This window comes from Monodon monoceros, unplaced genomic scaffold, assembly GCF_005190385.1.
Source record: "Monodon monoceros isolate NGI ecotype Baffin Bay Population unplaced genomic scaffold, NGI_Narwhal_1 Super_Scaffold_12, whole genome shotgun sequence".
NCBI classification, from domain to species: domain Eukaryota; kingdom Metazoa; phylum Chordata; class Mammalia; order Artiodactyla; family Monodontidae; genus Monodon; species Monodon monoceros.
Genome location: NW_021703768.1, coordinates 15,146,831 through 15,159,354, shown reverse-complemented (window position 1 = coordinate 15,159,354; position 12,524 = coordinate 15,146,831). Strand labels below are relative to the sequence as shown.

At 46.9% G+C, this 12,524-nt stretch overlaps 1 protein-coding gene across 3 annotated transcripts in view; it reads left to right on the top strand.

The window, feature by feature from the left end:
• Positions 1 to 12,524, top strand: part of MYO10 (myosin X) — a 218,473-nt gene that overhangs the window by 182,278 nt on the left and 23,671 nt on the right. For all 3 annotated transcript variants that reach the window (XM_029216317.1, XM_029216319.1, XM_029216318.1), the window contains exons 22-26: positions 5,338 to 5,444; positions 6,526 to 6,759; positions 7,123 to 7,168; positions 7,910 to 8,776; positions 10,145 to 10,268. In XM_029216317.1, coding sequence (XP_029072150.1) covers positions 5,338 to 5,444; positions 6,526 to 6,759; positions 7,123 to 7,168; positions 7,910 to 8,776; positions 10,145 to 10,268 — 1,378 coding nt within the window. The remainder of the gene's footprint in view (positions 1 to 5,337; positions 5,445 to 6,525; positions 6,760 to 7,122; positions 7,169 to 7,909; positions 8,777 to 10,144; positions 10,269 to 12,524) is intronic.

Sequence of the window (12,524 nt, the reverse complement as noted above, 5' to 3'; positions counted from 1 at the left end):
GAATAGAATACTGAATGTTCTCCCTGCATCACAGGAGCTGTTGTGTGGGAGACCAGCAAGTAGTCCGAAATCCGGCAGGTTACCCAAAGTCCAGTCTGGAAAGCCAAGTTGAAATCCATTTTTTTAAACATGCAGGTGTGACTGAGGCCTTTACCCCTTAGCTGAGTGATAAGCAGTCTGGCCTCAACAGCAAAACTTAGCCATAAAATTGGCAGTATGACCTCTTCTCCCTGTATCAGGATCTTCCAGCGCTCTCATTTGGGGTTCCATTCTCCTTCTGCCACCCACCTCCAGGGTCTTATCACACAGGAGAGGCAGAAATGCAGGCAGCTGGGGGTCGGCCTTTGAGTGTATGGTTGTCTTCAAAAGTAAGAAGTGTTCCTCAAGCCTCATCCTCCTGACTCTACAAGTAGGAATGGAGCAGCAGAGAAATATTTTAAAGTTTCTGCTTACATTACGTTTTTAACCTAGGAGTTTCTTTGTTTAAAAAAAGAAAGAGGAGGAAGAGGGAAACAGAGACACATATCTTGCAGTTTGACTGTCTTCATCTCAGAGCTTCTCTGACAAAATACCATAGACAGGGTGGCTTAAGCACAGACATTTATTTCACACAGTTCTGGAGGCTGGAATTCTGAGATCAGGGTGCCAGCATGGTCAGGTTCTGGTGAAGGTCTCCTTCCCGGTTTATAGACAGCAGCCTTCTTACTGTGTCCTGACACGGTGGAGAGTGAGTTCTGGTCTCTCTTCTTCCTCTTATAAGGGCACTAATCCTATCATGGGGCCCCACCCTCCTAAACGTAATTACTTCCTAAAGGCCTGACTTTCAAATACCATCACATTGGGGGTTAGGGCTGCAGCATAAGAATTGGGGGTGGCCAACATTCAGTCTATAACATTGATGTGAGATTAATGACAAGTATTTAGGCATCACCTGGAGCCCACTTAGCAAAGGAAAGTGTATAATGAACATACTCTTCTGCTCTTGAAGGATTTCAGCTGGCCAGGGATTTAAGATGCAAACATCTAGCAAGGTAGAGATGGCATGCAGAGGTATTGTATTAGTTATCTATTGCTGTGTAACAGACAGCCATAAACTTAGCAGCTTTAACAACACACACCAATTACCTCATGGTATCTATGGGTCAGGGGTCCAGGCACAGCTTAGCTGGTCCTCTGTCAGGGTCTCAGAGTGTCAGCTGGGGCTGCATTCCCTTCTGGAGCTTGGGGTCCTCTCCCAAGCTCACGTGGCTCTAGAATGCCATTCTTTGCAGTTGTAGGACTGAGGCTGCAGTCCCACTGGACCCTCTTTTCCTGCTGGCTGCCCCCTGGGGCCACTCTCAGCTTCTAGAGGTCCCCCCACAGTTTCTAACCACCTGACCCCCTCCCACGCCCTCCCACTTCTTCAGGGCCAGCAGGAGACACTCCTGCTCCAGTCTCCTAAGGTGGAGTCTTATATGATGTAACATATCCATAAGAGTGATATCCCATCACCTTTGCCATGTTCTAGAAGAAAGTCACGGGTTCCACCCACACTAATAGGATTAAACAAGTGTGTAACTCATTGGGGGTCACCTTGGGGTGTGTCGTCCCAGGTGTATAGGTCTCTTTACCTGGAATTCTCCACCCTCCCCTCCAACCCGTTTAGCCAACTCCTCCTTCAAGTCTCTGCTTAGATGCAGGCTTTGACAGGAGTCCTATTGACATTCTTCACTGCACCCTGAACCAAAACTCATCCCTAAACTGGGCTAAGCCCCCTCCTCTGTCATTGACATCTTTCTGTTTTCTGCCCTGTTGTAACACTTAACATGCTGTCATGTTTTCTTGGTATTGCCTGGTGACTTGTCTACAATCACCCAATAGAGAATGTAGAGTTCATTGTTCGTTCTTCTACACAACACAATGCACGTAGTAGGAGTTCACATAGTAGGAGCTCAGTCAGTGTCTGTTAAATGCTAAAAAACTATAAAGTGATAGCACAAGATGTTGTATGTTGAGTCACTCAAAGGACTTTCTAAAGAAGTTGGTTCAAGTGGAGCTCTTGGCAGTATAATATAGTCTGCTCTGATTTTTTTAATTAAAAAGGTATTACATTCTCTATAAACTGATATCCTCCTCCTGTCTCACTGCCTTATACCATGGAATAACATCAAAGATTATTGACTCACCCAGCCAATACCGGTCTCTTTTCTGAGCTCTGAAAAAATCAATCCAACTTCATTTACAACTTACGGTGGAAATCAGGCCCCAGCAAGACTTAGAACTGGGTGTAGCACAGGGATACGGAGACATAAAGACATGAGCATTGCCCCCGGTTTACTAAGTTTCTGGGAGATAAGTCATCCCATACAACTGATAAATTATGCAGTGTGATCTCTTGAAGGAATAAGGACACACCTCCAGGAGAGAGCTCACTGTGAACTGACATGATCAGAAGAGTATTCAAGAAAAGGAAATCTTTAAAGAGGAGTTAAATTTTAATTGGTGACACATTGGAAGCAGAAGTGGGATGGAAGCTTATCATTTCACATAAATATTAGGAAGTAAATGGAAACATGAGAGCATTTGAATTGTATCCACTAAATAGCCTTGACCTTGACCAACATTTGACTTCATTATACACTTAATTATACTCTAGCAGTGTTTCAGTCAGTGTTGCCGCCAGAGGTCTTTGCATTTAAAACCTTGAACCTCTAAAAAATATCTAGATCTTCTGGTAAAGAAGTTTCTGTCAACACTTACATGACAGAGGGAAATGTGGGCAGCGCTGTAGTCAGCAAATTAAACATGGCGCCAGGTCTGAATTCACTGGCTTAAAACACATCTGGTCTTTGGAAAGCAAGGATTCTTATCTGCTGGGGAAGCATCCCTAAAGAAGCTAGGAGGCCTGTCCAAGCCTCTGGAACAGCCCGAGCAGGAGATCCTGCTGTACGCCCCTGCTGAGAAGCCAAGTTTAGGGAGACGGAGGTGAGCAGCTGCTCCCCTCTTTCTTCCTGGTTTTGCCTTTCCCCTCTACCTTGTGACTCCGGCACGTTTTGCTTTTCTGGTCCGTGGACTACATTGCCAGACCTTATTTCTTCTCTGGCAATAAATCCTGCAAGAGGTATTCTATAAAGACATTTTACTGGAATAATCCATAGGCTCTTGAGCTCTCTAAGCAAATGATAGGAAAAGCCATGAGAAACTATTCGTATTGGATATTGAGTCAAGGTTAGCCGAGCAGCCCCCTGAGTGGGCACTGCCCCTTCCTAAGCTGCTTGATGATGCCTGACGAGGCCGGTGCCTCCGCTCACAGCAGCTGGATCCTGCTGACTCGATCTTGGCTGCATCCTGGGAACATGGCAACGTGGCAGTGGACACCACTGGGCTGGAAGATCTGGCATCACTTTCTGTGTGTTGTTGCATAAATTCAGGGTGGATGTTCTCAATGAAGCCAAGTCAGGTCTCTAAAGCATTTTACTCCGTTTGCCCTTCGGGTTATGGAAAGAATCTATTGATAGATAAAGATGTGGAAGTAAATCTAATAGGCAGAGCATAGAGCTCTCTTTGATGGGCATGAAACTAAGGCAGGTATTTCTCTGCCTCTGATTCCAACCAAGACAGTCCCTTGACTTCTGATAAGGTGTGAGACGCTCTTTCCTTCATAAAGCTTCCTATTTGTTCGTCTGATAAATGTACTGCTCGTTGGCATCGATGCTTTTGTGTTACGATGTCACCACCACCATCACCACTCTTGTTCAAGATTTGACTTCATTACTTTTTCTTTTAAACACTAACCAGAGCAACAGCATTAGACTAAGATCCTTAATATCAAAAAATCGTCTCAAAGAGAAGTTTAAATATTTCTTCGAAGTCCAGTCTTGATGAAAACTGCTTCATATTTCTGAAAACTTTTTCTCATTGCTGAACTAACAAGCTTTATGCTCGTAGCTGCTGTTTCTTACATTAAACTTTTTTTTTTTTGCTCAAGATGTAGCCTCTTTATGCATTAGCAGAGCATATTAATTGCAATTATAGGAAGAGCATTGTATGAAAAGCTTTTCCGAGAGAATTATTTGGTGGGAGAGTTTGACAAATGCTCGGGAACCCACAGCAGGAATAGGTAAGGCTTCTGTGAGTCACATGATGGTGGGATTCTTTATTTGCTTTTCTGCCCAAATGTCTTGGAAGAGCCAGGGCAGAGAGTCTGGAAAAATGTGCCATCAGGAGGACCTAATACATCATCATAGGCCAGAATGACTCACTGAAGCATAAATTGAGAAATCATGAGTGAGGGCGTGTGTCGTTTAACCAGCCCCCAACCAGTGCCTCCAGCTGACCGTTAACAGAAAAGCATAAGAAAAAATTTGTTTGTTTTTAGGAGATAATTCAGGCATCACATTGGAAATTACAAAATTAAAAGCTACCACGATTGAGGGAGGGTCTCAGTATTTTCATACCTTTTCAAGTATTAGGAATTCTGATACGAATGCCAATTAGCAGACACACTTAGGCTTAGATAAATGGTAAGCCCAGGATTGAGGTGCCCACGGGCAGAAACAGGCCAGCAAATAGTTACAATCTCTTTGTCCCGATTCTGCTGATACTTTTCTTGCCATGGCTGAACCGAGGTAACTTAAATGATTCAGTTCTCATTGCAAACAGTTTATAGAATTACATTCTTAAATGTCAGTTTGTTTATGTGCATTATTTTTTGAGGCCAAGACGCTTTGGTCGTAATCATTTGACAGGCATGAAGGGAGCGTTTCCACGTGACGGCGAAGTAACATTTTACAAATTTCTTGGATTTTTTCCCCCTCCCTTTCTTTCTTTTGTCCTTGCTTTTCTTCTTCTTGTCCTCCCTCTCTTCCCCCCCTTGCCCCCTCCCTCTCTTCTTAACGTGGGGAGTCTCTCTAGATATCTTCTTATGTAGACTTACTGTAGTACTGGTGCTGGCCCATGAGCTATTTGTCCCAGCCCACAGTGAGATAAGGATTTATAAACGTGATGGCAATTTCACAGCCCTCTTATGCCTGTTGAACTAGGAATAACTGGAAAAACGGGACTTGGATTTTATATACCGCTTTGTTTTTTTCTTTCCAGTAATCTATTGTTTACTATATTTTACAAAGGTCTTAGTCTGTGACAGATGGGAAGTTTAAAAAAATTAAAATAAAGAAAAAAATCCTCTCCCCACCAGGAAATTTGAGATTCCCTGTGCTGGACACCAGGGCTGTTTGTGTTTGGAGCAAATCAGAGAATGAAAAAAGCCTTACCCACCAGAGACACAGCTGACTCAGCAATGCCTTACCGCTGCCTGCCGCATTCTGTGGATGTGACATGTTGCTCTCTCCTGGGCAGGTGTTCCTTCGCGAGTCCTTGGAGCAGAAACTGGAGAAGCGGCGGGAGGAGGAGCTGACGCGGGCGGCCATGGTGATCCGGGCCCACGTCTTGGGCTACTTGGCACGGTAAGAAGTGCGCGGACGGGCTTCCCTGGTGACGCAGTGGTTGAGAGTACGCCTGCCGATGCAGGGGACACGGGTTCATGCCCCGGTCCGGGAAGATCCCACATGCCGCGGAGCGGCTGGGCCCGTGAGCCATGGCCGCTGAGCCTGCGCGTCCGGAGCCTGTGCTCCGCAACAGGAGAGGCCGCAACAGCGAGAGGCCCGCGTACCGCAAAAAAAAAAAAAAAAAAAAAAAAAAGTGCACGGACGGGAGGGGGCGTCCCCCGTGTGTGTCACCAGGTGGGGTGGCCCTGGCCACATGCTTTCATTTAAAATAGACCTGGATGGGTTCGGATCAGGACCAGGCTAAGGAGAGTCCCAGGGCAGTGCTCGTAACTAGCATTGCCAGCACCAAGTTAGCTTGACCTGGGCAGGAAATGGGAAAAGGGGCTCCTGAAGTCTCAGGGCAGTGACATCAGGGGACTGGGCGACATATTTAAACATTTCCCTAGTTCCTCTGGGTCACATACTGAAGCCACAGGCAGCTCGCCTGTTGACTTTGGTGTCATCCCATTGGGTCCACAGTGGCCCCCTCTCCAGGGTGTGCCGAATGAGGCAGGTTCTTTTCCTGTGCATCTGAGTTCTTTCCTCCTCTGCGGACCTGCGGGCCACCCGAACCCTTGCTCGTCACAGTACGTTACATTTTCTCAAGTACACAGCTGTCCTGCTGTGGCAAATCCTTTGCTTTTTTTCCTCATAAGAACAGGAAAATATATCACATCTCTTGGTTCTGTTTACAACCCAACTTCCTGCCAGGACTTTTCAAAGTCAGTATTAGGAGTGATGTGTTTATTTAGCCAACATGATGATAGGGTCTTGCTTGAGTTTCGTTTGTTGTTATTCTTTTGTTTTTCTTCTGTTTTGTTTTGCCCACAAGGGCCTCCTTGTCGGCTCCCTATATAATGAGTCTCTGTTATGAGCGGATCAGCCCCAAACGAGGCCCTGCTGTCTAGTCTTGTAACATTAACGTAAACTCATGTAAAGAGCTCGAAGCCTCATTACCTCCACAGTTATTCTGTTGTGCTGTTTCTGTTCTCATTTTCAGAAAGCAATACAAGAAGGTCCTTTATTGTGTAGTGATTATACAGAAGAATTACAGAGCATTCCTTCTGAGGAGGAGGTTTTTGCACCTGAAAAAAGCAGCCGTGGTTTTCCAGAAGCAACTCCGAGGTCAGATTGCCCGCAGAGTTTACAAACAGCTGCTGGCAGAGAAACGGGCAGAGGAGGAAAAGAGGAGACGGGCGGAAGAAGAAAAGAGGAAGCGGGAGGAGGAGGAAAGGTATGGGACCTTTCTTGGCTTGGATGAAACAGACCGGAGGACACCTCTGGCGTTTTTATGCTCTATATCCAGCTTCGCAGCAGGAATTCCCAGTGGATGCCATGGAACCTGCTGTTTGAAACAATAACGCTTGGTGGCTCAGATAAAATTCCTTAGCAGCGTTGAAGACCCAGTTTTGTGGTATTTTTATTCATGCAGAGAATAGGTATATTGCCAAAGGAAGAGACCCTATCCCTCCTTCACACTTCTAAGTTGTCTTTTGAAAAGCTTCTGTTAAAAAGTTCGCTCTCTGAAAAGCGGGTGTCGGATTTTTTTCATTGCTTTCGTTTATTTTCACTGTCTTTTTTTCTTGACTGTTTTCAGAGAAAGAGAGAGGGAACGAAGAGAAGCTGAGCTCCGCGCCCAACAGGTGAAGAATGCCGCGACAACATGACATCTTGTCTGTTACCTTCCCAGTTCAAACACTTTGCCTCAGTGATTTGGAACTAAAGTAAAGATGTAGGGAGAAGGATTCAAAGCTAAAATAAATATACAGGAGGAAGAATTTTAGAGGAGATGTTTATGCTGCAATTTCTAACCCATTACAATTGGGTAAAAGTGTGTGAACGTCTTGAGGTTTCAGTGTGAGTCACGGCAGCATGATAGCTCTAGACCAGTACAATCACTGTATTAGTTTGCTCGGGCTGCTATAACAAAAGTAGCACAGCCTGGGCAGATTAAACAACAGAAATTGATTGTCTCACAATTCTGGAGGCTAAAGGTTCAAGATCAAGGTGTTGGCAGGGTTGGTTTCTTCTTAAGCCTCTCTCTGTAACTTGCTGTGTCCTCACGTGGTCTTGCACCTGCGTACCTGCTTCCCCAGTGCCCCGTGCGTGTGTCCCAATCCCCTCTTCTTTATAAGGACACCAGTCAGTTGGGTTAGAGCCCTACCTCACGGCTTCGTTGTAACTTCATCACCTCTTTAAAGGCCCTGCTCCAAATCCAGACATATCCCGAGGGGACTGGGGGTTGGGGCCTCACATAGCGATTTGGGGGAGGGAGGGATGCAGTTCGGCCCCCGGCAAGCACATCTCATCCCAAAGGAGGGTCGCTGCCCGCACTCTCCGTAGTGTCACTTCCTGACCTGACCCCTTCCTTCCTCTGTGTCCAGGAGGAAGCAGCGAGGAAGCAGCGGGAACAGGAAGCCTTGCAGAAGAGTCAGAGGGAGGCCGAGCTGACCCGGGAGCTGGAGAAGCAGAAGGAGAACAAGCAGGTGGAAGAGATCCTGCGCCTGGAGAAGGAAATCGAGGACCTGCAGCGCGTGAAGGAACGCCAGGAGCTGTCCTTGACCGAGGCCTCCCTGCAGAAGCTGCAGCAGCTGCGGGACGAGGAGCTGCGGCGGCTGGAGGACGAAGCCTGCCGCGCTGCCCAGGAGTTCCTGGAGTCGCTCAACTTCGACGAGATCGACGAGTGCGTCCGCAACATCGAGCGCTCCCTGTCAGTGGGGAGCGGGTCTGTGGGCGTGCGGGCCGACCTGGCGGAGGGTGCCTGCGGCGAGAAGCCCAGCTTCAACTTCAGCCAGCCCTACCCAGAGGAGGAGGTGGACGAGGGCTTCGAGGCCGACGACGACGCTTTCAAGGAGTCGCCCAACCCCAGCGAGCACGGCCACTCGGACCAGCGCACCAGTGGCATCCGGACCAGCGACGAATCCTCGGAGGAGGACCCCTACATGAACGACACCGTGGTGCCCACCAGCCCCGACCCCGACAGCACCGTGCTGCTGGCCCCCTCGGAGCACGACTCCTCCTCCGGGGAGCCCACCTACTGCATGCCCCAGACCCCTGGGGGCCTGCCCTCCCCGGACGGCGACTACAACTATGACCAGGACGACTACGAGGACGGGGCCGTCACCTCCGGCAGCAGCGTGACCTTCTCCAACTCCTACAGCAGCCAGTGGTCCCCAGACTACCGATGCTCCGTGGGCACCTACAACAGCTCGGGGGCCTACCGGTTCAGCTCGGAGGGGGCCCAGTCCTCGGTGAGTACCCACTGTCCTCCCGGGGCCCCGATTTGCCCGCATTGCGGTGGAAGTTGTCTGCCATCCTCGCCCCCGTTGCACTATCCCTTGGATGAAGACATCCCGCCTAGAACGGGCCAGGATTCCAAAGTCAGGCTCTTAAGGCTGGCCTTAAACCCCTGTCTCTTGCCGAAAGCGATCATCACACAATTAAGTGGAACTTGGTGCCTGTTGGAGGTTGAACGCAAAACCCAGAACTGCATCTTGCCCAAAGCCTAAGAAAACTGGCATTTTCAGTGGAGGCTCTGGCTGTGTCTGTGCTGGCTTTGCAGCAGGTTGAGAAATGAGACCCGCCCTAAACTGGAACGAGACTTGCCAGGGGCACTTCAGAGACCTTTCCTGACGGTAGCTTCACCCGCCCACTGCAGGACGTGATGTATATTTTTCTGGTTGTAAGGGAGGAACCTTTAAGGGCTTGAACGTGCTCTTTCCAGCTTCTGGATTTATTTATAGTTTACTTTTATTTTTTCCCGTTGTCCATGCGTTAAATACTCCCTTGCCTTTCTAAGCCTTGAAGATATTTGTATTTATTTGTTTGTTTATTTATTTAAGAATATATTTTTAAAACTAATTTATTTAATTTTGGCTGTCTTGGGTCTTCGTTGCTGCACGCGGGCTTTCTCTAGTTGTGGCGAGCGGGGGCTACTCTTCGTTGCGGTGCACAGGCTTCTCATCGCAGTGGCTTCTCTTGTTGCAGAGCACGGGCTCTAGGCGCACAGGCTTCAGTAGCTGTGGCACACAGTCTCAGTAGTTGTGGCTCATGGGCTCTAGAGCGCAGGCTCATTAGTTGTGGCGCACGAGCTTAGTTGCTCCGCAGCATGTGGGATCTTCCCGGACCAGGGCTCTAGAGCGCAGGCTCAGTAGTTGTGGCGCGCGAGCTTAGTTGCTCCGCAGCATGTGGGATCTTCCCGGACCAGGGCTCGAACCTGTGTCCCGTACGTTGGCAGGGAGATTCTTACCTGCTTCGCCGCCAGGGAAGTCCTTAAAGACATTTTTAGCACAGTAACTTAAAGGGAATTAACTCTTGGATGGTTCGATTAAAATTGTACGCTTAAACAGCAGCGTTGTACTTTGAATACATAGCCTTGGGATTAAAATATGTCTCACGTGTTACGTATCAGGTCAACTGACGGTTTGACACCAGAAGGCAGTATTTTGTAATTCTGAATTCTTTTGATGACCACACTCTGTTGCACTGTGACGAAGCAGCGTGTTGCTTCTTTGTCCGTTGTTTTTACTTTTTCAGTGTTGACCTGTGCTGGGCATTTCCTTTGCTTGTTTTCTGTCCTTTTTGCTCACTGTTGGCTCTCTCTGTCTCTCCTGGTCCAGTTTGAAGATAGTGAAGAGGACTTCGACTCTCGGTTTGATACGGACGATGAACTTTCATACCGGCGGGACTCTGTGTACAGCTGTGTCACGCTGCCTTACTTCCACAGCTTCCTGTACATGAAAGGTATGACCTGCAGCCACCCTGGTGCCTGGGTTAGGGGGTGAAGTGATGGGAAGCTGAGGCTGAAGGAGGGGGGCTGAGAAAGTTATCCCACATACCCCTTACCTGGTGTGAGGTCCTCTTAGGTGGATGGAGGATGCCGTGGTGGTGTGATGTGGGGGACCCTACTGGACCATATGCAGCATTAGGACAAAGGGTCTGCAACCACTGTCACCGCTTTCAGTCCCTCTCTCCCTGTTGCCTCCATGTCTGTCTCATATCTGTGCTCTTTTCCTTCCTTCTTCCTTCCTTCCTTCCTCCCTCCCTCCCTCCCTCCCCCCCTTCCTTTCCACATCGTTTCCTCTCTCTCTTTCTCACACATACATACAAACACACATGTATGTTGCTACTGGGGTTAGTGCAGCCCATTACCGTGATGAAGCTGCATTCTTCCCTCCCACAGGAGTATTCGACACCCTTATACATGGGAAAGTAAAGATCTGAGAGAGGATCACCCCTGGCTTAAACTGCCTGTGACGCCTACTGTCTATCTCTTGCTCACGATAAGAATTTTTAATTATATTTTTGCATTGCTGGGAAACTTCGAATGTACTGTACTGAACCTTAATACTTGGGGACCTTGAAGCATCCTCCTTCTGGAAAAGTACTTAATCAGGACCTTGTACCCATGCCTTATTCATGTTCTTGACCTTGACTTCCAAATCAGGGACAGGAATCATGAGAAACCATAATCAGCACCAATTTTTGGTAGGAGTTTTATGCGGGTCATCTAAAGAGCGGATTGGTTTCTCACACGGCCCTCGACTCCATGAGGGGAGAGAGGCCAAATCTTGGGGATGGGGCAGAGATAACAGGATCCATTGTCCCCAGATGGTTCAAGTTTTTAATGTTTTCTCTGAGCCTTTTCTTCACTTTCTTTTCTGCTGCCATCTTTCTTTCTTCCCTTTTCCTTTTCTTCTTCCCCCATGAAAACCTTTTTATTCTGGGTTCCCTTTCCCTGTTTCCTCTGTTCTTGGCCTTTGCTTCTCTCTTCTGTTGGCATATTTATCTTTTCTCGTATCTCTTTTGCCCTCCTTAATATTTTTTTCTCTTCATCTATGTCTTCTCCTTTTCATTTTTTTCCCCCCGTCTTCAATGTCTGTCTAACTGCTAACATCATTCATTTGCTTTTCAAAGTTCTGCTATTCTTAGCCTCAGATCCCCCAGGTGCTCACAGAAACCCCTCCAGGTTTATTTTTAGGGGAGAGCTTCCTATTGGCCAGAGTCACTGGTTGATGGGTATTCTTGTAGGAGTGTTGGAATGAAAAAGATTGAGAAATTCTAACCGAATAATCGAGTGTTCATTGGATGAAGGAAAAAATGTAATCACAGATCAGAACCTAATAACCCAATAAGTATCTAATCGTAGCATTTTAAGATTTTCTCATGCATTTCTCAGAATAAATAAAGCTTTTTATTATTCATATATTTTCCTCTCCCCCTAGTTAATCTAGTTCCCTAATTTAGCTCAAAAATTCCCTGTAAATCACTCTTATTTATAATATATGGCATTCTTTTATTGTATAATTGTCTGATTAAAACAAATAAGATTAGGAAAAAGTAAAGATACATTCAGAGCGCTAAAATCCCAAGATTAAAGCATTAAGAGCTCAAGAAGGTAAGCAAGTGAAGTTTTGGCACACTCATCTCTTAATAAAACAAAGAGTTATTGTGTAACTGCGTCACCACTTAATCTCTGATACATTACCATTTAATGTTTAATAAAGCCTTAAAGTTGTGACCAAAAGTTTCAAAGAAACCAATGATAAGGAAAATCTAACCAACCACCAGATTCTATTTTGTGAGCGTAGATGAGTTTGCACCAGCCTACTACTACTAAAGGTGTTTACAGTCACGAAACTAAGAGCGTTGATCAAATCCTCTAGATGAAATACGAAGGGAACACCCGGAATTGGGGGGGGGCAGGGTTGGGAGTGAGTCCCATCAATAACGTAAGAGCAGCGGAGTGACTGGTGGGTGAGGGCTCTTGGGATGACTGTTGTAATCTGTGTCTTTGAAACAGCTGTGAATAACCTTTATCATCCAAAGACGATAAGATAATAGGATAACTTTGTACTACAGTTTCCTCTTGGCTTGTTTTGAGAAACCGAGATTAAAGCCACAAATCAAGAAAGAAAAAAAAAACAGTTTCCTTCTGGTACCCCCTGGCAAGTTTGCTGTTTGTTAAGAAACAGCTCTGGCGCTTGGTGTGATCACAAA